Source organism: Vigna unguiculata, chromosome 2, assembly GCF_037176805.1.
Source record: "Vigna unguiculata cultivar grain cowpea cultivar isolate G323 ecotype 2 chromosome 2, ASM3717680v1, whole genome shotgun sequence".
Classification (NCBI taxonomy): Eukaryota; Viridiplantae; Streptophyta; class Magnoliopsida; order Fabales; family Fabaceae; genus Vigna; species Vigna unguiculata.
In genome coordinates, this window is record NC_140793.1 from 3,007,739 (window position 1) to 3,032,788 (window position 25,050).

The 25,050-nt window shown below is 30.4% G+C and overlaps 1 protein-coding gene across 3 annotated transcripts; it reads left to right on the top strand.

Moving 5' to 3' along the window:
* Positions 1 to 2,841: 2,841 nt before the first annotated feature.
* Positions 2,842 to 23,203, top strand: LOC114173095 (myosin-6-like). 3 transcript variants are annotated; one of them, XM_085669791.1, is made up of 29 exons: positions 2,842 to 3,732; positions 3,816 to 3,988; positions 4,210 to 4,338; positions 4,725 to 4,868; positions 4,966 to 5,111; positions 6,581 to 6,737; positions 6,869 to 6,927; positions 7,035 to 7,194; positions 7,432 to 7,581; positions 7,681 to 7,823; positions 7,920 to 8,066; positions 8,167 to 8,268; positions 8,896 to 8,953; positions 9,040 to 9,141; positions 10,092 to 10,129; positions 10,264 to 10,390; positions 10,495 to 10,665; positions 10,752 to 10,883; positions 10,973 to 11,082; positions 11,178 to 11,238; positions 11,359 to 11,536; positions 11,641 to 11,846; positions 12,231 to 12,350; positions 13,091 to 13,189; positions 13,337 to 13,612; positions 21,118 to 21,222; positions 21,310 to 21,417; positions 21,484 to 21,582; positions 22,868 to 23,203. In XM_085669791.1, the coding sequence occupies exons 2-29, from the start codon at positions 3,986 to 3,988 to the stop codon at positions 23,186 to 23,188; spliced, it is 3,651 nt and encodes a 1,216-aa protein (XP_085525917.1). In that variant the 5' UTR covers positions 2,842 to 3,732; positions 3,816 to 3,985; the 3' UTR covers positions 23,189 to 23,203. The 3 variants fall into 3 exon arrangements, with proteins under 3 accessions (XP_085525917.1, XP_085525918.1, XP_085525919.1); XM_085669792.1 differs by lacking the exon at positions 8,167 to 8,268; XM_085669793.1 differs by lacking the exons at positions 21,118 to 21,222; positions 21,310 to 21,417; positions 21,484 to 21,582; positions 22,868 to 23,203 and having other exon boundaries at positions 13,341 to 13,576.
* The last annotated feature ends 1,847 nt before the right edge of the window (positions 23,204 to 25,050 follow it).

Here is a 25,050-nt window from a genome sequence, read left to right on the forward strand (position 1 = left end):
GTGAACGCTAGTACATCCATAAATGTTTCCCCGATTTCTTTGTTAGCCAATTGGCACAAATGCCATTCTGGAAACCTTTGAGGGATGCCCTTGGAATTTCCCTTTTTGGTAATTTTACTTCCCAACTTTGTATGGTGTACTTTCATGATCCCGGTCGGGGTCGAAACAAAGGTATTTGCATTGCATGCTTGTAATTGGTTTTGCATTCTATTGGTAGATCCTGAATGTGCCCTAATTTTTCTACTATAACACTAAATGAAAATTTTGGAAGATAAAGCATCGAAGTTGTGGATCATAATATTGAACCAAAATAGTGATGATTGGGACATGTGTGAGAACCTCTAAAAGATTCAGGAAATTTCCATATTTCCTTAGAAAGGTATTCCTCTCAGTAGTCTTCATTTTTCCCAAATTCCTTAATAATCAATCGACCAATCATACAAGATTCATTAAATAACTTACATACCAAAATCACTCATATAATTAATGATAATTACCAAACTCAATTAGTCACAAACATGCCAATATCAATCATCATACTAGATCATAACCATCATACATGCTATATTAGAATTCCTCAATCACAGCTAATCTCATTTCTTAACTTAAAAGTAACAACATGCCAAAATTCCAGATTTATTAAACAATTTACATATACCAAAATCACTGATACAATTAATGATAATTACCAAACTCAATTAGTCACAAACATGCCAATATCAATCATCATACTAGGTCACAACCATCATACATGCTATATTAGAATTCCTCAATCACAGCCAATCTCATTTCTTAACTTAAAAGTAACAACATGCAACCATAAATTTTTGTTAAACTCACACACACAGAGAAAAACTAGCTTCCCTTACCTGACAAAGCGGCTCAACTGGCCTAAACAACTCAACAGACTTAAGGAACATCAAAACACATTTAACTCCACATGATGCTCTATTTACACATAAAAACATCACAAGAACGATCAAGACATATTGTTATGATCACTAATTAGTAGAGACTCATACTGATGATTAAAACGGCACATGCAAGTAGGAGAGGGCTCACATGCGACAAAAAATAGAAATAGACAAAAAAGATGTTAAAAACTCAAATTACGTGAACAGAGAAAATGAACAGACCAACTTAAAGAGCTCATCAAAATGATCAATACTACAGTCTCGGTTCTTCAATCAGATGACTAGAGAGATAAAACTCCTAGAGAGAAGTCAAAAAACTCTATAAATGTGGTCTCTAGAGAGATTGTGTGTTTTAAAATAATGAAACTCATTTAACAATTTTATTTATACTAAAATAATTGAGTTTCACTATTTTTAAATTACTATCACTTTTAAAACGCCATTTTTTAGGATCTTACACCTAACTTGCCCACCTTATTGGTCCGTGCAGATTACAAATTATGTGGTTTAACAAATTTAGAATTGCAGTCTGTCCCACACTTTTAACCAAAGGCTTGTGGGCCCGCTCGTGGGCCGGTCTGCTTGACCTGTTTCACATTATTATCTTTATAAAATATAAAGGGATACCATTCTTTTTGTCCACATTTTATTTTCCAAATTTACCTTTAAATATATTTTTTAAAATTATTATTTATTAAAATATAAAAAGTTTTTTTGTGTCCGTAATTTGTTTTTCAAATTTATCTTTTAAATAGAAGTTTATTTTTCTAAATTAAAATAATTATTTATCAATTTTACATTTTTTTTAAATTTAACCGTTTTTTCAATTTTATCATTTTTTTTCAACTTAACCATTTTTTAATTATAAAACTACATATAAAATAAACATAAAAATATTTACAATAAAACTATAAAAATTATTTATATTTAATTTCATAATTTATACTATTATATAAAGATGATTTTTTTTTTTTCAATTTCATCCTTTTGAGTAATATTTTTTTAAATTTAACTGTTTTTCTATTTAATTGTTTTTCTAAATTTAATTAACTTTCCTAAAATTAAAGAAACAAAAATAATATACAAAATAAATAAAAACTATATATAATTAAATTGTAAAAATTATTTATATCTATTTTTGTAATTATAATTTCATTATTTTTTATTATCACTAGCGAACACACAGACGTTGTCGTGTATGTGTATCCGCATTTTTTAATTTTTATAAGATAATAATATTTATTTTTAAAATATATATATAATAAATTTTAAAATAGTTGTTAAATAAAATAACTGTTAAACAAATGTTTTTAGAATAACGGTCAAAATAAAAATGATTTTAAAAAACAATTAAAAAAATAATTATAAAATAAATAATTTTTAAAATAATAGTTAAGGGTAAAATTGGAAAATAAAAAATGGATAAAAAAGAGGAATTTTCTTTATATATTGTTATTGTTATAGATAAATAAAAACAAATACATGTGCGCACGAGTTTCGTGGTTTTAGATAGCTCTTTTATAGATAGTTACTCTAATTTTAAAAAGTGGTTAAATTTTGAAATAAAAATAGTAAATTAAGTAAAGATTAAATTAAAAAAAAACTGAATTAAATAGTAAAATCGGTAAAATTGATTTCAGAATAAATATTACTTAAAAGGATAATAATATAGGGGGAAAAAATTGTAAACACTAAGAGAAATAATCTTTTATGCAATAGTATAAACAATTTACAAGTATATAGATAAGAAACAAATTACAAGACAAATACAAAAATAATTATAATAAGTTTATAATAAGATTGGAATTTAATATCAGTACTAGTACTATAATAGAAAAAAATAGATTAAAAATAGAAAATGAGGTAGATTTAACCACGTAGAGAAGCGAGTTAGATCTCCGGTTTTCCTCGAATAAGGGTAAACAAACATTGGTATGATTCATATCTGTTAAGGAAAAAAGTTAACATGCCACCGTTGCACCGATGCAACAAGTGACATGTTCTAAGCCATTGAATTCTGCCAAAATCAATTTTTCTATCAGCTATTCAGATTCAATCCAATGGTTGAAAAACTACCACACTGGTGATGTTACACCGATGAGTTCTTCAACGACGATGAGGGTGGATGCTAGAGGCTTTGATTCAAGAAAAGGCGTGTAGATTTTGTGTTATCTCTTAATTTCTTTGGATTTATCATAGGATTATCATTCGTGGATGATGATGCATGGTGTGGAAGAAGAAGAAGGGCCAAGGGAGGAGAAAGATTGAGGACACTTTCTGAGATTGATCAGGTCAAAACTCTCATCACATGCATCGACAATTTGCAAGACATGGTGTATTTGGATTCAAGAAAGAGGAATCCCATGATGGCATAGTGCATACGTGCATGTGAGATTCATGTACGAACAATGAATCCAAGGTGTGAAGAAACAACGAGGGATTCAGAGATTTTCTATTTTAGTTGGAAGTGTATATATGGCATCTTGTGAGAGGAATAAGGACAGCATGTGAAGTTGGATTTCATGGGGTGCCAGTTACATAAGATTAGGATACAAATGGATGTTGGAGATATACCTACACACGTAGTTGTTGTTTGTGATCACGTTTCATGGGTCATGCTATAACGTGTTTGCGTTGTTGGGGAAGACACGCACCAGAAAATTGGCTTGGCTTGACACATAGAAGGAAAAGAGTGAGGCAGAAGCAAGAGAAGAGAATAGAGGGAGATAGTTGCAGAGGAGGGTTTAGCATAGGTTGGATCATCTTCTTGTGAAAAGCCACGTGATTGTGGAGCCTCTTCTGCAACGCTACTTTCCTGGTGTGACTCCCATTTTGAAGCTTTCAATCTTCACACCAAGAAAATGCTAACTTATATATATAACAAGTGCAAGTTTCTTTCAGGTAGAGATAGATAAGCAGATAGCTCATCAAGATATTTTACTCCTTGCACCCTTAAAAGTTCAATATTCTCAAGTCATTTCTCCACATTGCTTGGTAGACTCTGGTGATGCAATCCAAGGTTTGAGTAGCTGATCCTCGGATTCATTTGGGTGCATAATATTTTGTTGGCAATGGTAATAATTTCTTTTACACTTTCCATTTCACATTGTGTAACTATGTTTTTGAAGTTTAAAGGGTGCTTAACTAGGTGGTCTTTACTATGTTGTGATGTAAAAATGACAGCGTTGGTTTCATTTATAAGATTGACCTTTACTTGTAATGTGGGAGCAAAGTCTCACCAATTTGTTTGCATGCCCACAAATGATAAAAGCACTGATGATTCTTTTGAATGCAGGCTGATAAAGTCAATTTCGTAGTGGGATCCCATGTTTGGGTAGAGGACCCTGAGTTAGCTTGGATAAATGGAGAAATCCAGGAATCTAACAAAGACGAGGTCACGATCCTCTTTGAATCGGGCACGAGGGTGAGTATCCTGAATATATGGTAAATCCGTATATATGTGTCTGTAGCACACACATAAACGTGCAAACAACATTTTCTCTTTCTGGTATATGGAGTTCATATCTCCAATGCTTTGTACTTTTTGAGGTAATTGTGGGTGTGTGATGTATTATTGTATGGGTCAAAAGGAATATCATGGTATGTGATAGAGCTTGTACCTTCTCTGTTCATCTGATATTCACATCATGGATACTTCTTTAGCAAGGAATTGTGTGGTTTATCTAAAATCTTGTCAAGAAGTTTGTTTGCTAGATTCTCCATTATAATTCAAAGTTAAACCAATTCACTAACACAGTGAGATTATTAAACTGTTGAAAGTACTGAACACCATGTGCATCTCCGTGGCAGGTTGTGAGAAAATCCGCTAACATGTATCCCAAAGATCCAGAATTCCCACCTGCTGGTGTGGAAGATATGACAAGACTGGCATATCTGCACGAACCAGGAGTTCTTCAGAATTTGCAAATTCGATATTCCATAAATGAGATTTATGTAAGATGATGTCAAATCGATATTCCGGATGTGCTTTCTTTAGCTGTGACACTCACTGCAACGAAGCTTTAACTACTTTTTGTGGTGTTGTTTGCAGACATACACGGGAAGTATACTGATAGCTGTAAACCCTTTTCAAAAGTTACCTCATTTGACTGAAACTAGTACCATGGCAAAGTATAAAGGTGCGGCTTTTGGTGAGCAGAGCCCGCATCCTTTTGCAATTGCAAGTTCTGCATATAGGTACCTTGTTGCTGCTCTCAGTTTTTTTGCGCCTTGGTTGGTGGCTTTGACCTGTTTCTATGCTTTAAAGATGATAACAGGTCTACATAATTAAGAAACAAATAAGTTTGTGGTATGGAGAGTATACCATTTGATAGTTTTTATTTTTGGTTTTTCCATCCATTGTTAGAACTTTTGCTAGTATCTTTTACAAACTGAGACTTTTCTAAATATATGATCACATTTTTTATTTTCTATTTGTTCTTGTTTGTTAAGTTGAAATCAGTGATAATCGTTGTTTTGTGAGGAGTCTAGGTCCTTATTTTGTAGAAATTTATATCTCTCTTTTGAGTATTAACCAAAATGAAAACTTCTGTGATCTATCTTTTTGTAATATATTGCCTACTGAACTCAATAATGAAGTGATAACTGTCTTTCTGGTTTTATAACTTATTTTTACTGCTTCTAGTTTCATAACGTGATATCGGAACTCCTTCACTTTTAATGGTATGTGAGAGAGAAAAACAGTTATCATTTGGTTTTAAAAGGCACAACTGATTATGGCTTATAGTTTTTAAAGGATGAAATTTGAGATCTTCAAGAATATATAGATAGTGCGAACATAAGAAGTTTAGATGATATCAAGAATACCTCAAGTTATGTTTTCTCATTTGGTAGAGGTGTTTTATCGTGGAATTCAAAGAAAAAGGAGATGGTAGCTCAACCCACAACTGAAGCTAAGTATATTATTACTGCAGCAGTTACAAATCATGCCATTTGATCTAGAAAATTTTTATATAATGTGGAGCAGCTACATGATGAATCTATTGTCATATGAGTTGATAATAAGTCAGTTAATGCAATTGTGAAAAATCCTGTCAAGCATCGTGGAACTAAGCACATAAAGGTGGAATATGATACCATTAGAGAAGTAGAAAAATCAAAGGAAAACATCCTGGAGCATTGCAATTCGAGGAAACAGATCGCATACGTAATGACCAAATGACTTTCAAAGAATAAGCTTGAATTGTTAAGATCAAAGTTCAGATTATCGAAGTTAAATCTCAAGAAGTGTTAGAAATTAAGACTTTTCGAAATACATTTGTTATTTTTCTATTAGCTCTGTTTTGTTTGGCTGAAATTGATAATCCTTGTCTTATGGAGAGTTAGTTGTATGGTCACTGGGGATGGACAGAAAAGAGTGTCGATCCTTATTTTGTGGAGATTTACATCTCTCTTTTTGTGTGTTGCAACAACTTTGTGATCTATCTTTCTGTAATACATTACCTACTGCACTCGGTAATAGAATGATAACTGCTTTTCTTCCTTCTTCTATTGAGTAACTACACAAAAATTGTTTTTTGGTTTTATAACTCTTCTTTACTGTTTCTGGTTTCATAACAGTATCAAAGGTTCTTGGCAATTTTCAAATGATATAAAATTATGAATAAGACGTGTCTGCATTCACTAACCAAGATAAATATCTACAGCAAGATGATAAACGAAAAAAGAAGCCAATCTATTTTGGTTAGTGGAGAAAGTGGAGCTGGCAAGACAGAGAGTACAAAGATGCTTATGCATTATCTTGCTTTTTTGGGAGGGAGAGCAGCAACTGAAGGACGGTCGGTGGAGCAACAAGTTCTCGAGGTAAGTAACTAATCTTGAGCTGCATTTTGATTATGTTTCTGCTTTTTAGTTTTCTTGTCTAACCAAACATTCTTGAGACATTTAACTTTGGATGTTATTACTTATTTTGCTTGTTATTTACACTTGTGCAGTCCAATCCAGTTTTAGAAGCATTTGGCAATGCAAAGACAGTTAGGAATAATAATTCTAGGTACTGAGTTTGTTGTCCAGTAAGATCTTTTTTCCTCGTCTTTGCAATTTCCTCTGCACCCTTTTTTGCCTAAATTGATGTCCTAAGCTTACATAGTATAATTTCAGTCGTTTTGGTAAGTTTGTGGAGATTCAGTTTGATCAAAAGGGGAGAATTTCAGGAGCTGCTATCAGAACATATTTGCTGGAACGATCCCGTGTTTGTCAAGTTTCTGATCCTGAGAGAAACTATCATTGCTTTTATATGTTGTGTGCTGCACCGAAAGAGGTACATGATTCTTCCTTGTTTTTGGTACAACAATGACAAAGAGGTTTGTTTTACAAACTCAAACTATTCAATTCCCTCGTCACTACCTTGATCCAAGTAGCTTACAGGATTCATGGTTTCATAACAAAAGTTTATGAGCATTCTCTACATGCATATGAGCTTCAAAAGTTGGGTTTTGAAGTTTTTTAAGTTTGCTTACAAGATTCATTGTTTTTATTTGAGTTTTCCCATGTCTAGGAATCTGGTAAGTACAAAGTGGGGGATCCAAGAAAATTCCATTACCTTAATCAATCAAATTGCATTGAGCTGGATGGGTTGGATGATTCTAAGGAGTACCTTGCAACTAAGAGAGCTATGGAGGTTGTTGGGATCAGCTCTGAGGAGCAGGTACCTCTCAGTAACATCCCCATTGGAGAGTGTATGTATGTTTCTTCTTTTTTTCTATTAATTGTTTTCATTAGAAATATTTGGCATCCCTCTTCTCAGGATGCTATATTTCGAGTAGTAGCTGCAATACTTCATTTAGGAAACATTGATTTTGTTAAGGGAGCGGAAGAGGTGTTTGATTCCTGCCAGCCCAAGGATGAAAAATCCTATTTCCACCTAAAAACCGCAGCTGAGCTTTTGATGTAAGTGAAGTCGTTAATTTATTTGTTGTTTCTCTTGAAGATTAATCTCCAAGTCTATTACTTGTATGGTTATTTATATTTGTTTGTTTGTGGAAGGTGTGATGAGAAGTCCCTTGAAGAGTCTTTCTGCAAACGTATTATAGTGACTCATGGCGACACCATAACAAAATCACTTGATCCAAATTCTGCAGCTCTCAGAAGAGATTCATTGGCTAAAATAATTTATTCAAGGCTTTTTGACTGGTATTATATCTGTGATGCTCAAAAGTTTACATATCCTTATAAAAGCTCATTTTAACACATAGTTTCAGTGATTCTATTGGTGCAAACATGTGTTGTCCAGGATTATGTGTAAGATAAACAACACTATTGGGCAAGATCCAAAGTCAAATAGTTTGATTGGAGTTCTAGATATATATGGATTTGAGAGTTTCAAAACCAACAGGTGCTTAGCCAGTACCCTTTTTTCCAGGTGTTGACTTCAAGTGAAATTATTAACGATAGAAACTTCTGTGCAATGCATTTATTAACTCTACTTTCTACAAAGGGGGAATATCTTGGTTACGGATCTGTCTTCTTTGCATGCCATAGTATTTTGTTTGTGTGATTCAAGCATAACATAAATGGTTAAAAAATGTTGAGTTTTTTTCTTTTTTTTTTTTTTGTTGAGGTAGTTGTGTTAGAATTTTGGGAGTAGAAATAATTGCGTTGGTTGTTGAAGGATGAGAAACTTATAGAAAGAAGGTATAGTTGGAAATTTTGGAAGATAATTTGTAGATGATTTAGTGTATAATGTAGTCCTTAACGATGGTGGAGTTATAATTGCTCTAACTTGACTCCTAATAGTGCCTTGCTATTTATGTTTGTAACTTGATCTTGTCTCCCACATTACTTGAGTTGAGTTTGCTTATATATATTTTATTTTAGTAAGATAGTCCTATATTATAACATTCTAACTTAATAGAAAACACGGAAAAATATAAAAGAAAAATAAATCCTAGGATTTGACCCTTTTTCCTGTGGTACTAACTTTTCTAAATCTCCTGTGTAATGTCTAATTGGTGGCACACAGCTTTGAGCAATTCTGTATCAATTTGGCAAATGAGAAATTACAGCAACATTTCAATCAGGTTTGATTCCCTTAGTTTGTCCATCTTGTTGGCATTCATCATCTGGTGAACAATTTCTGTTGACTCAATTAACACTTCATTTGCAGCATATCTTCAAAATGGAGCAAGAGGAATATAAAAGGGAAGAGATTGATTGGAGTTATATTGATTTCGTGGATAATCAAGATGTCATTGATCTCATAGAGAAGGTGTAGTTCACACTTACATCCATTTTGCTATTGTGGGAAACTTCTATCATTTTCTCATCTCAGTCTTGCATCAGATGTATTTTAATTTATATATATGATTCTACCATGGTTTCCACTCCCATTTGGACTAAAAATTAATCCTGCTCGTGATAATGTGAGTGTGGTTGACCTGATGAGTTTTCATGATGCCTTTCTTAAAACATCCATTCAAATTAAAACTCCTCGGTAAGTCAATGTCCTGATTAGTTGTCCCGGTATACTCAATAGTCCCACATCGCTTAAGAGTTGAGGTAATTTAGATACCTCTTCCACCTTCCGAACTGTTTTTAAAGGACAAAACCGTGACAGAATTCCAGATTCTAAAGTGGACAATACCCGGATACAGTGATTGATCCTAACGATGTCGTCAACCAAATTTCAAATAGAAGTTTCAGAATTATTACAGAAATCTGACACTTTGAGGGTCTAGAAATCTCCCACTATCCACTAATTTTCCAATCCTCCCCCTATAACCCCAAAACACACCTATATATACAAGCTTCCCAACAACATAACTACTAACAGATTGTACAGCTGTTTTAATTAAAACAAACAGTTGTATTTTCTTTTTTCCTTATTTCTTCTTTAATAGACCTTTGTAATAGGAGGTGGTGTCCTAACAGAAGTTTTGAATATATTTTGTAAAACTGGACACATTCCATTATAAAGGAGTAAGCTCCTTTGAAGGGGTGTTTTGTTCTGTAGATACCTTGGTTCCTGGCTTCTGGCTTCTGATGAGTTTTCAGTAACAAAAGAGAGGAAATTCAGAATCTTTTCCCTGTGTTTACTGTTGTTTCTCGTTAGAATTTTAACATTTTCTTTTCTGAAAAGAGTATGTGTTTGAACTTTACTGAGCTATACTTGTGTCTTTGCATTTTACATTTGTAATTGATGTACACTTATAACTTCAGAAACCAGTTGGAATTATTGCTCTCCTGGATGAGGCCTGGTATGTATTTCAATACTGAGTGGCTCAAACACTGACTACTTTTGCATTAAATATTTTTCTATATAGTATATGCAATGGAATCTGCATATGCATGTCCTTTGAGATTTTGAGGTTCTCATGCTTATTCTTTGTAGTATGTTTCCAAGATCAACGCACGAAACATTTGCTGAAAAGCTGTACCAAACCTTCAAAGGCAACAAACGGTTCAACAAGCCAAAATTCTCTCGCACTGACTTCACCATTAAGCATTATGCTGGTGATGTAAGTGAAGTACATTTTTGTCTACATAGTTTTCTTAAGTGCTATTATTTTCAATTCATTCACAACGAAAAAAAGGGTTAATATATGACTGTTTTCAAATTCAGGTCACTTACCAAACTGACCTTTTCCTGGATAAAAATAAAGACTACGCTATTCCAGAGCATGCTTCTATACTCAATGCCTCCAAGTGCTCCTTTGTTTCAGGGTTGTTCCCACCTTTACATGAGGATGCTACAAAATCGAAAAAGTTCTCTTCAGTTGCCACTCAGTTTAAGGTCCGTTTTGTTTTGCCAAGTATATAAATGCAAATTATCTCTGCCTTGTATTTATCTGCATTATGGTTAATGCACGTATTACAAAGCTGCAACTGCAATCTTTGCTTCAAACACTTAATGCTACCGAGCCACACTACATTCGTTGTGTAAAGCCAAATCATCTTCTGAAGCCAAGGATATTCGGGAACAAAATTGTGTTGCAGCAGCTTCGATGTGGAGTAAGTTGAATGCCATTTTGGCTGTGTTCTCTTGTATGACATGAGTACTGTGGCCAAGTGAGTTGAGAGTTTGCGGATGCCATTCACAGGGAGTAATGGAGGCAATTCGGATAAGTTGTGCTGGATATCCCACTAGAAAGAAATTTGATGAATTTGTTCAGAGGTTTAGCATCCTGGCACCTGAGGTTCTGAAAGAATGGTATTTTCATGCCTTTCCATTGCCTTTTCCAGTCATATAGATCAATCTGATTGGGGAGTATTTGAAACTGAATAACAATAGCCATACATTCTCAGCCCTGATAAGAAGACTGCTTGCAAGAGGCTTCTAGATAGAGTGAATCTTAAAGATTATCAGGTGCCAATTATCCAACTGGAATTTTTACTTACCTCAGTTGTAGCATTTACATTGCATGCTGGTTTGCTTTAACATGGACTTGGAATAAAATGTTGCTGACTGAACTATTTCCCATTGCAGATTGGAAAGACAAAAGTGTTTCTGAGAGCAAGTCAAATGGCAGAACTGGATGCATGTCGTGCAGAGGACCTGGGAAGATATGCAAGTGTCATTCAGAGCAAAGTCCGCACGTTTCTCTGTCAGAAACAGTTCATCTCATTGCTGTTGTCTGCCATAGGACTTCAAAGGGTTGCGAAAGGTGTAATTTATGTGAATCCTTTAGGACTGTTTGTAGTGTTTTACTATGTAATCAGTTAAATATTATTACTGTTTGTATATTTTTGTGCTGTGAATTTAATGTAGGACAACTCGCACGACATCAGTATGAATGCATGAGGAGGGAAGCAGCTTCTTTGAAAATTCAGAAAGATTTTCTAATGCATATTTCCAGAAAAGCTTACAAAAATATTTATGACTCAGCTATTTATATTCAAATTGGTTTGAGGGGGATGGTTGCTAGAAATGACCTGAGATTCAGAAAACGATCACATGCTGCAGCTGTTATTCAGGTAGGATAGAGAAGCAGTTTCTTCTTGGTTAAAGAAGAATACTATCTCAAACTTCTGCTTAGATTTGCCATATAACATTTTGGATTAGAAGTAGTGTTATTCTCTTATGTCAGTTTGGTTCAGATTTTACTGGTATTGTACCTGTTCGGTGATCCTTCCTTTGAAAAAAATCCATCATTTATAACTAGAATCTCAAGTGAAATTTGCCCTTTCTGTCATTGTAATATGCTTTTTTATAATGAACAAGCATGAGGTTAAAGCAACAAAAGTGTTGGGCAATTGTTTATCTCACTAAAAACTATACATTCACATTGTATGATGTTTGGTGCATTATATATAAAACATGATAATTTAATGTGTTTTTATTTTTTCTTCTTATCACAGGGTCTATATAGAGGTTATACTGTTCGTACTTATTTCCGGAGGTTAAAGAAAGCAACAATTTTCGCAGTGTGTTCCTGGAAGAGAACAGTGGCTCGGAGAGAACTTCGAAAGCTTAAAATGGTGTTCCATCTTCCCTCTTGTTTACTTTTCTTCATTCTTCAATCATTCGCAAATTCCTATAGTATTTTTCATTTTAAAAGTAATCAGCATTATTAGTCATTTATCATAACAAATTGGTGAGCTTTGTTACCATAAAATTCAATTCTAAACTTCTCTAATACTATATATATATACTATATATATATATATATATATATATATATATATATATATATATATATATATATATATATATATATATATATATTCTAATGTAGAAAATATTAATTTTTAAGTTTATTAAATTTAGATATTTTTAATTGAATGTTCATTAAATTTTGTTACTATATTGTCTCTACGTGTTAAGAAATGTTGCTCATATAAAATGGTAGTTTTAAATCATTTGATAGTAGTCATGTAAATAATAGTTCATGATGTGAAAACTATTAGGATGACGATTTTATTATCTAATATGTTTTTCATAAAAACAATAAAAATCATTTAGTCATTTATTATTTTATATTAACTACAATATTATTTTTATATTAATCACAATTTTTCACAATTTTTATATTAATAAAAACTTAATTTAAAAATGCCCAAATTTGTCAAGAAGTTTAAACTTACAAAAAATATGAAATTCTCAACAATTGGCAAAGCTATAACTTTTAGATTTTTCAATGTGGCTCTTTTACTTTCCTATCTGTATAGTAAATCAGTTTACACCAACTAATATATACATAAATTTGAATTTAGTGCAGGCTGCCAAAAACACAAAGGCACTTGAAGCTGCAAAAAATAATCTGGCAAAGCAAGTCAAAGATTTAATTTCGTCTCTAGAGGATGAGAAGAGAATGAGGGTAATTTATTTATTCATAGTAAATGAAAATGTAAAAGCATGAAAGAGTTTCTTCATGCCTATTATTGCTAATTTGGTTCTTTTACCGATAGAGGTATTGTTCATATCCAACATGCTAAATGTTTTGTGTTTTCATTATGATATTGAGGAAGCTACGACACAAGAAAATGAAAAACTACAACATGCTTTGCAAGAGAAAGAGGTTCAGTTGGAAGCCAAGACACAAGAAATTGAAAAACTAAAGCATGCTTTGCAAGAGAAGGAGGTTCAATTCCATGAAATAAAGGAAGCCAAGGAAAAGGAAACTGAAAAACTGCAGCTTGATTTGCAAGAGATGGAGTTTCAGTTCCAAGAAACTAAAGCAGTGCTCACCGAGGAACTAGAGACTGCCAAGAAAGTAGCTGAGCAACCTCCCACTGTGCAGGTATTTTGTTAATCATGTAGACATTTAATTGATTGATTAGTTAATCATGTACTACGAATAGAATTTGTCAACAAAACAATTTTACTGAGAAGCATCAGAGAGAAATTAAAAACCAATTAATTGGAAATGCTTCGTAAATATAGGAAACAAGACGTGAAGGTTATATTCTTTGCATGATGCTGTTAGGAAATAACGTATGTTTCTTATAATCAAATCTATGGAAACAATATAAATACAGAATAATCACAAACAAAATTCATAACAGAGTTCAACCAATTATGCTAATATCTCCGGGTTGTTGCAGATCTTGTATTGAAAAAAAATATTAAAATGGATGTTTATAAAACACCCAACTCAACCAAAATAAATCTAGAAAAATTAAATACTATTTTTCTTTTTTTCAATCTTTTGTTTTCTTTTGGATTGAGTAATAATACTTTGTGCCGGGTATTTATACATAATGCAAATAATATAACCCTCACGTCTTATTTCCTATATTTATATAGTGCTCTCAATTTATTGGTTTTCAATTTCACCAAAATTGTTTAGTTGACCAATTCTAACAATTTCCTACTAGACTAATTTCAATTGTCTTCACATCTTGATCAATGCAGCAACATTGTCTTCTATGTTATTTTAGCAGACCAATTGATGTTGAGCATAACTTCAACTTGTCAATAGTTACTACCTTCACCAACATATTTGTTGGATTCTGATAAATACAGTATCGTCTACAAAAGTAGGGGGAAATAGGCTGTTATACAGTTAGGAATTTAATTGTAGAGACTATAAAGGGTTTAGTGGGGGTAGTTATTCAGTACTTGGTTTAGGGAAAAGTCTTTAGTGGGGGTAGTTGTTTAGTACTTGGTTTAGGGAAAAGGGCTGGGAGAGATTCTCTCAGTTTGTAAGAAGAGTAAACTCGTGTTACAATCCTTGTAAGATTGAGTCATTCTTCTGTTATTGATAGGGAGAAGTAACCCGTTCAAATCAAAAACAAAAAATCGTTGTTGGATCCAAAGCCCTTCAAATCCAAGAAAAATCCTTAACATTTCCCTTCACATCGTATCATGCAACCATCACCAAAAAATGAGATTGAGACCTTGGTTCAAGATATGTTACAAGCAGGAATCATTCAGCCCACATTAGTTACTCCAGCTCGATCATTTTGGTTAGGAAGAAGGATGGCGAGTGGCAATTTTGTGTAGATTACAGGGCCTTAAACAAGATAACCATTCCCAATAAATTTCCAATTCCAATAATTGAGGAATTACTAGATGAATTGGCAGGGGCATCTATCTTCTCAAAGTTAGGATTTGGAATCCGAGTATCACCAAATTCTAATGAGGGCCTATGATGTCGAAAAAATTGGGCTCATTCTTCCTACACTTCCAAGTATTTTTTCTGCACCTCCAAAATTTCTTTAAATTTTTTAAAAATCTTTTGACCATTTAAGGAAATCCACGGACATCATACCTCCAAAATTACTTCCGGATGTCGATTTCTGGAAGTCAAATTATATGACTTCCAAAAGTCAAAATATATCACCAGAAGTCGACTTTTAGAAGTCAAAATATATCACTGGAAGTCAATTCTTGGAAGTCAAAAAATATTACCGGATGTCGACTTCCGGAAGTCATAAAACATTATCGGAAGTTGACTTCCGAAAATAAAAAAATTAATTATATTTTAAATATTTTTAATTATCTTTAATTTTCTAACTTTTATTTTATTTTATTTTATTTTTTAAAACACATATTAAAAATATTAAAAATTATAAAATATATAAATTTAAAAGAAAAATTACTTTAGATTATTTTTTTTTCTCTTTTTAGTTAAAGTTTTACTATTTTAATTTAAATTATTTTTTAATTTTATTTTTAATTTTATTTATTTATTTGATATTATTATAATTATTTTATTTATATATTTAATGTGTATAGTATTTTATATTTTATTTCAATTTTTTAATTTTATTTAAAATTTAAATATTTAATTTTAATCATATTTAAAAAAATCAATTATATATTTTTTTATATTTTTAAATTTATATTTATTTTAATATAATTTATTAAAAATTTAATAAAAATTAAAAAAATCATATACAAAATAACACACATATATATATATATATATATATATATATATATATATATATATATATATATATATATATATATATATATTTGTGTGTGTGTGTAAATAATGAAATTTTAAATTTAAAAAAAAACGAAAATATATTTTCTTTTTTTTCTTTTTTTTAATTTAAAGTTTTATTATTTTAGAATCAATTTAATTATTAAATAAAATTAAATGAAGTAGAATAAATTTTTTATTTTTTATTTAAAATATTATTTTAATTTTACTTATTTTTGTATTTATATTTATTTTTCAGTATATTAAATAAAAATAAAGTTATATATATTGATATAATATTTTTTATTTTTAAAATATATATTAAGAAATATGAAAACATAAAAAATAAATAAAATAATAAATAATAAACTAAAAAAACAATTAAAAGTTAGAAAACACAAATTTTAAAAGGAATTAAAAATATTTAAAATAGAATTAATTTTTTGACTTCCGGAAGTCGATTTTCGATAATAATTTTTGACTTCTGGAAGTTGACTTCCAGTTATATATTTTGAGTTCCGAAAGTCGACTTCCAGTGATATATTTTGAGTTCCGAAAGTCGACTTCCAGTGATATATTTTGACTTCCGGAAGTCGACTTCCGGTGATATATTTTGACTTCCGGAAGTTGACTTCTGGTGATATATTTTGACTTTTGTAAGTCATATAATTTGACTTCCGGAAGTTGACATCCGGAAGTAATTTTGGGGGTGTGGTGTCCGTGGGTTTCTTAAATGGTCAAAGGGTTTTTTGAGAATTTAAAGAAATTTTGGTGTAGAAGAAATTTTGGAGGTGCAGGAAGAAAGACCCAAAAAATTGCCTTTTGAACTCATGAAGGCCACTATGAGTTTCTCGTCAAGCCCTTTGGGCTGACCAAAGCCCCTAGCAACCTTCCGGGCCTTAATGAATGATATCCTTAAACCCTTTTTAAAGATGTTTGTGTTGGTGTTCTTTGAAGATATTCTAGTGTACAATCTCGGTTTGAACTTACATGTGCAACACTTAATGGATGTTTAGAAGGTCCTACATGAGCATCACTTGAAGTTAAATAGAAAAAAAATCTAGTTTTGGCCAACCAAGCCTAGAATACTTGGGCCATATAATTTCCAGTCAAGGGGTAGCACTAGACCCCAAAAAAGTAGAAGTTATGCGCAATTGGCCTGTACCTAAGGATGTCATGGCCTTGAGGGAATTTTTGGGGTTAACGGGGTATTATCGAAGGTTTGTGCAAGGTTATGGAAAAATTGCTAAACCCTTGACACAATTATTATCTAAGGAAGGGTTTCACTGGACGGTAGAGGCTTAACAATCTTTGATGAGTTAAAAAGGGTTGTGGGACAACTTCCTATCTTAGCTGATGATAGAACTGACATGTAACAAGACTGAACAATACTTCTTTATTTGAACATGTTACTTCTCCTATCAATGTAACAGAAGAATGACCCAACCTTACAAGGATTCTAACATGATTTTACTCTTACAAACTGAGATAATCTAGTCCTTTTCCCAAAACCAACTACTAAACAACTATCCCCCCACTAAACCCCTAGTAAACTTATATAGGTCTGTACAGTTAAATTCCTAATTTTATAATAGCCTATTTCCCCCTACTTTTGTAGACGATACTGTATCTATCAGGTTCTTACTTCCTCGAAATTTTCTCAATGTTAGCACCTCATCCTCCAGCAAAGATATGACGAAGTGATAACAAAGACCAATATGTTTTATTTTAGAACGAAATGTGAATTCTTTGCCAGATGTATTGCACTTTGAGTATCACTATACAAAACACTCTTCTCAATAAATCAATTAAGAAACCTTGAAGCCATATCAATTTTTTACTAGCTTCAGTTAATGCTACATACTCAGCCTTTGTAGTGGATAAAACAACAATATTTTGTATCTATGACATCCAATTGACAGGAGTAGTACCAACAATGAAAATGTAACCAGTAGTACTTCTTTGGGGATCCATTTTACCTCCAAAGTTTGCATCTACACATAGCCTTGTATTTTTAATTCTCTTTTACTAAAGTACAAACATTTTTTTTGTGGTGCCTCGTAGATATCTCAAAATTCATTTAATTGCTTCCCAATGAGCTTTACTAGGATTTGACATAATCCTGCTAACAATTGTCATTGCATGGCTAATGTTTGGCCATGTACATACCATCGCGTATATCAAACTTCCAACAGTTGAAGCATATGAAATTTTAGCCATGATTTCTCTTTCTTCATCTATTTGGGGTTATTGGTCCTTGGATAAACAAAAATGACTAGCCAAAGGTGTGTTAACTGGCTTGGCATCTTCCATGTTAAATCTATGCAAAACACGATTAATGTATTCTGCTTAAGATAATCAAAAAATTTCGTTTTGTTTATCTCATGTGATTTGCATTCCAAGGATCTTTTTGGCTGGACCCAAGATCTTCATGTGAAATGTTTTTGGCAGTTGCATCTTCAAGTTTAATTTCACCCATATTTGAACATGCTACTCACATATCATCAACATAAAGTAATATAATTATATCTCTTGAAGAAACAACAATAATCAGCATTGCACTTCTAGAAACCTCCCTTATGCATAATGTTTTCAAACTTCTTGTATGTCTTAGATCTTATTTCAAACCATACAAACTCTTATTTAATCTTCAAACCATATTCTTTTCTCCCTTCATCTAAAAAACCTTCAACATATAAATCTCTTCATCTAAGTCTCCATAAAGAAATGTACTCTTTACATCTAATTGCTCAAGGTAGAGAGCCCTTCACAAACAACAATACTTAAGATTGACTTGATAGTACTAAGTTTCACAACTAGAGCAAATATTTTTGTGTAGTCAATTCCTTCCTTTAGTTGAAATCATTTGAAAACTAATCGATCTTTGTATCTCTTAAAGCCATCATGATCCTCCTTTACTTAATACAACCATTTGTTGTGAAGTGTCTTTTTCCCTATAGGCATCTCTACTAGTAGTCGTGTCTAATTGGATACTAAAGACTTCATCTCATCTTTCATAGCTTGTATGGTTTTAAACAGGTTTTAAACAAGCTCCAAGACAATGGTACAAGAAGTTTGAAAACTTCATGCACAAGGAAGGTTTCTAGAAGTTAGATGTTAACCATTATTATTTATTCAAGAGATATAATTCTAATTATATCATTTTGTTACTTTATGCCGATGATATGTTAGTAGCAAGTTCAAATATGGATGAAATTAAAAACTTGAAGATGCAATTGTCAAAAGAATTTAACATAAAGAACTTAGGTCCAATGAAAAAGATCCTTGGAAAGCAAATCACATGAGATAAGAAAAAAGAAATTTTGCAATTTTCTCAAGCAGAGTACATCAACTGTGTTTTGCACATTTAACATGGAAGATGTCAATCCAATTAGCATACCTTTGATTAGTCGTTTTTTGTTTATCCAAGGACCAATCACCACAAACAAATGAAGAAAGAGAATTCATGGCTAAAATTTCGTATGCTTTAACTATTGGAATTTTGATGTATGCGATGGTTAGTATGAGGTCGAACATTAGCCATGCAGTGAGAGTTGTTAGCAAGTTTATGTCAAATCCTAGTAAAACTCATTGGGAAGTAGTTAAATGGGTTTTGAGGTAACTATAAGACACTACAGTAAAATGTTTGTACTTTAGTAAAAGAGAATTAAAAGTACAAGACTACGTAGATGCAAACTTTAGAGGTGAAGTTGATAATCAAAGAAGTACTAGTTATTACATTTTTAATGTTGGTACTATAACTACTAGTTGGATGTCACAAATACAAAAAGATTGTTTCTTTATCTACTGTAGAGGTTGAGTATGTAACAAAAATAGAAGCTAGTAAAGAATTAATATGACTCTAAGGTTTGTTAACTGAGTTAATCCAGGGAACGGTTAAGTATCGTGATAGTCAGAGTGTAGTAAATTTGGCAAAGAATTCAACATTTCACTATAGAAAAAAACATTTGGTTTTTGTTATCACTTCATTGGATCTTTGCTTGAGGATGAGGAACATTAAGAATAAATCTAGGAAGTAAGAACCCAACATATATGTTGACAAAGGTAGTAACTATAGACAAATTAAAGTTATGCTCAACTTCAATTGGTTTGATAAAATAACATAGAAGATAAAGTTGTTGCATTGATCAAGGTGTAAAGACAAATTTAAATTAGTCTTCAAGTGGGAGATTGTTAGAATTGGTCAACAAAACAATTTTGGTGGAGATGTGCTAGAGAGAGAAATTAAAAACCAATAAAATGAAAGCATTACGTAAATATAGGAAATAAGATGTGAAATATTCTTTGCATTATGCATAAATACATGCACACATAGTATTATTACTCATTCAGAAAACAAAAACAGAGAGAAAAAGTAAAATAGTATTTATTTTTTCTAAGTTTATTTGGGTTGTGAGTTGAGTGTTTTACCCATCTTATAACTTTCTCTTTTAATATAAGATCTGCAACAACCCAAAGATGTAGACATAATTAACTGAACTCTGTTATCAATTTTGTGTGTGATTATTCTGCATTTATATTGTTTCCATAATTCTAATTCTAGGAAATGTGTTTTCCTTTTTAACATTGACACAGACATCCGACTCGATATAAATGTTGTCACACGTGTAATATCTTAAATGTAGGATATGGAAATACAAATTAATATATATTATCTCATTATGAATTATTTAAATGAACAATTAATATTTGCATATCCAAAATCATCTATAAACAAAGATAGTCAAATACAACAATCTAAACATATTATCACTTAAAACAAAAGTGAATTTAATCCATTTATCTAACATCTAAAAAGTGAAAAGATGATATATTTTATTTAAGATATTTTATCCCCTTCTTTATCATTATTATTGAAAAAGACACTTTAGTCAAAATTCATTTAAAGATAAATTAAAAACTTTAAAAAATTTCACATCATATGAAAATTTGATAGAAGATTAAATAAAAATATTCTTAATAATTTATATACAATATAAATATTTCTCATTGTATAGGATTTTTTCCTTGTTTCTATACTTGTAATAAAAACTTATAAAATAAGTTTGAGGTTTAGAAAATTACTCTATTTGTCCTTATTAACATTTTGTTAGAGTTCTCTTGTGTCAAAATTATGTCAAATATTAAAAAAATGTCTTTTAAATTGGACATTTAATAAATACATGTCATACAAAAATATTGTATGTTTGTTGATGCTTAATACGTATAGACACATGGACACATTGTCTAAAGGACATATTCAACTTCATAATAAGCTAATGAGAAAAAAAATAATGACCTCAACACAAAAATTACAGAAGAAGTGTTTGATACTAAGTTGTTATATGTGCTTCATTTGTTGTTCTCTGTAGGAACTGGTGAATTCATTCGAAAAGAAAATTGTACAGGAGTTACCTACAAATGTTACTAACTATGAGTTGATCAATAACCTCACTTTAGAAAATAAACAAATTAAGGTACAAATCAAATACCAAGTATTTGAATTTTATGCATTGTTGTAATTATTTTTCTTTATTATTATCATTATTTTTTATGCTTTATAGGAACGCGTTAAATTGTTGGAAAAGAAATCTACTTCACAAGAGTTTCCTGTTAATCTTACTAACAATGAGTTTATCTACAAGCTTATTTCAGACAATGAACACCTTAAGGTACAATTTAAATAACGTTTTTGAAATTTATATTATTGTATATATTGTTACTGTTATATTTTACAGGAACAAATTAGTTCATTGGAAAAGAAAATTACACCAGAGTTTACTGTTAATGCTGTTGACACAATCAACAAATTTGCCTCGGAAAATGAACATTTAAAGGTACAAATTAACATTAGTTATCTTTTATTTAATCTAAAATATTTAATAGCATATTTGGTATCTATATTTATAATAACATTACAAGAAAATATTATATTATTGACAAAATTTTAATGGTAGAAAAAAATTTGTCAATAAAAAAATATTTATTGACGAATTTTACCGATAAAAAAAAATGTTAGTAAAATAGAATCTACTTATGGATTTTAGAATTTTAATTATCGAAAGATACTCCAATCACTAATCGATCTATGGATAATGTATAACTTTTATTATCTATGGATATTTTCATAAGCAAAATGGATGTCAAAGTTTCCGCTTTAGCTTTAAATATGTGAAGGTAAACTTCGTTGGTAATTGAATTTTTAAAAAATCTTTTAGTAATTGAATTTTTGAAAGTTTGTAGATAATTGTATTTTTTTAAAATATGTCAGTAATCTTGCTTTACTGACGAAATTTTGTGCTTATTGATGGATTTTGTCCATTGATAAATTCAATTTTTTTTTAATATAATGATTCAATGTTTCCTTTTTATTTTTATTTTTTCTCAATGTGATACAATGTTTTAAAATGGCTTAATGTGGTTCTTTTCGTTAAATCAATGTTAACCTAGTTTATAAATGATGAGCTGACATTTACAAATACAATCATCCACTCTTTTTACATTTTATTGTCCAATATCCCAAGGACAAAAGGGGAAATGATATTAACATTAATTTAATGGAATGATCACATTTACTCTTACATATATATATATATATATATATATATATATATATATATATATATATATATATATATATATATATATATATATATATATATATATATATATATATATATATATATATATATATATATATCGTCCATGTCTATACAAGAGGCGAAGGGAATTAACCCAGCAAGGATAGTATCTAAATCAAAATCAGATACCAACGAATACATTCCATTTTTTAACATACAAAGCAAGATAGTAAAAAAGAATCCTCGAAAAATAATACGAGAAATTCGAAAGAACTCATATACGGAACGAGGGCGACCCGTGGAAATACATCAGTTTCTTACTCGTGCAAAGGAACTATTTCTTGGCAACTTGGACAACTTATAACGAATATATATATATATATATATATATATTGAGTTAAAAATAGAGAGAAAACACTGAATTATTAATACAATGTTATTAAACCAATGCAAAAACATCCTTTGAACTCATGTCCTTTATGTTCATGACATTTTCATGTTATCTAATTCAACTTCCTTTTCTCTTGGTTGTTGTTGCCAGCCACAATACTCACAACCTTCTTCGTCACGCCACCAAGCTTGCTCTCTTGCATTATCTCTTCGTCACCAATATCGCTCTCGTCTTTCTCCATCTTCTCACCCACACTCGAGGTCTCGTAATACCAATGGCCTTCATCGTCATGCCATTGTTCCCAACACACCACCTTTGCAAGCTTCTCATCTCATTTCTTCTGTAAGTTTTTTGCCATCACTGCATTTAGGGTGTTTTACTAATTATATTTTTCTTTACCCTGAGATGTTACTATTGGCAATACTTGCCATAAGTTATTTGTTGCTCATTGTTGAAAAAATTCGTAGCTAAAATGTACATAATTTGTGTTAAAAATATGCTTAAAATGTATTTCATTTTCTTTGTCTTATATGGTAGAGATCTCACATTAATTAGAGATAAAACAGATTTACACTATATAAGTGGTGTAAAACTCACCTTACTAATCAGTTTTATAATGTGGAGTTAGACTTAAAGTCCGTTTTCTAATATTAGAATATGAAAACAAAGAGCAAATTAGTTTAATAATGTTGAGTTAGACTTAAAATCTACTTTCTAATATTATAATAGAAAAGCAAAGAGAAAATGACATATTTGAGTGTTTTCATTTGTAATGTTAGACATGAGTATTTCAAACATGTACATGCACATGACAACTTAAAATGTTATTTGAATAAGTCGATGTTTAGGAGTGTAAAATTTTCATATAATTATTGGTGATATTAAAACATGATGTAGACTTAATGATCAAAATCAATTCCATGGAATATGATATCTTATCCATAGGATAGGTGGTCTTAAATTGATATAAGAAGAAGATTTTGTGAACAACAATAATAAATACACAACAAATAAAACCATAAGATTAATAGACTATGAAATGTAAATGAAAAATTCGAAAGAAAAAATATAAAAAAGGAAAAAAAATGGTAGAATTCATGGATCACTTCTTATGAATAAGAATGGGTATGAAAATCATTTTATAATCCATTGATTCTCGATCAAACAATGAAAGATATTATAAAAAGGAACATTAATATTAAACACCTCTTGAATGGAATCTGAAGATAGATGCAATAGAGAATCATGACTTGAATTTAAGAAATTCAAAATATGACTCATAATTGATAAATTCATATCTCTGAAAGAGAGGAAGCTCACAATAATTATTCTACAATTTCATTCCATCTACAATAACGAAGTTACAAAATTGTTGTCTCCAATCTACAAGCCCAAAAACAAAAAAAAAACAAAAAAGTTGTATATAATTAATTACTCGTTATTGTCGAATGTCAAAAGAATATATTTTTTGTCTTTATAGAAATTATGTAATAAAGTAGTTTCAATAAAAAATTAGTAACCACTTATACTTGATCAATAGTTTGATAATGACATAATAAAAAAAGTTAGTTCCAAATTTTCCAAAGATATCCTTTAAAAGTAACTTAAAAACTTATAACTCTATTACAACTTATACTTCTAAGAAGTCTAACTATTTCTTTTAAAAAAACACTAAATAAGCAAAAAATGTACATAATCTATTTTATAATATTAATAACATAAGATTATATTAAAAAGTAATACACTAGCAAAAAAAAAATTACTACATTTTATAGTTCTTATTTATTTATCTTATTTTATTGTGCTAGAATTCTTCGATTCTCGGAATCTTTCTTAAGAATTATATATTTATTAAACAATATTTCATCCTTAGATGTTTACAATTATTAAGGAAAGAAAGAAAAAAAAGGAACATAATTAACTATTGAAATAATAATTAAATTATATATTCACCAATAATTTTAGTAAGGAACAAAATAACACAAAGTCATAACTTGAAATTGAATATTAACAAAATAATTCTTATAAAATTTACGTTAAAAGAGTTAGACAAATAAAATAGAAAATAAAAGAAAGAAAAGATAAAAAATATAAATCAAATAAAGAAACAAATAAAAAATTTTAAAATAATGATAAGCAAAATGGATTTATTTCACTATTTTTTTTTCAAGATAGGATTCATAGTTGATTTTTTAAATATTATTATTTAATTGATTTATGTCTTATATTTAAATATAATTAATATAAATTTTCAATTAATTTATTTTAGTTATTATTATATTATCTAAAATAACTTCACAATTAAAAGTAACAGTTTAGATTAATTATAGTGA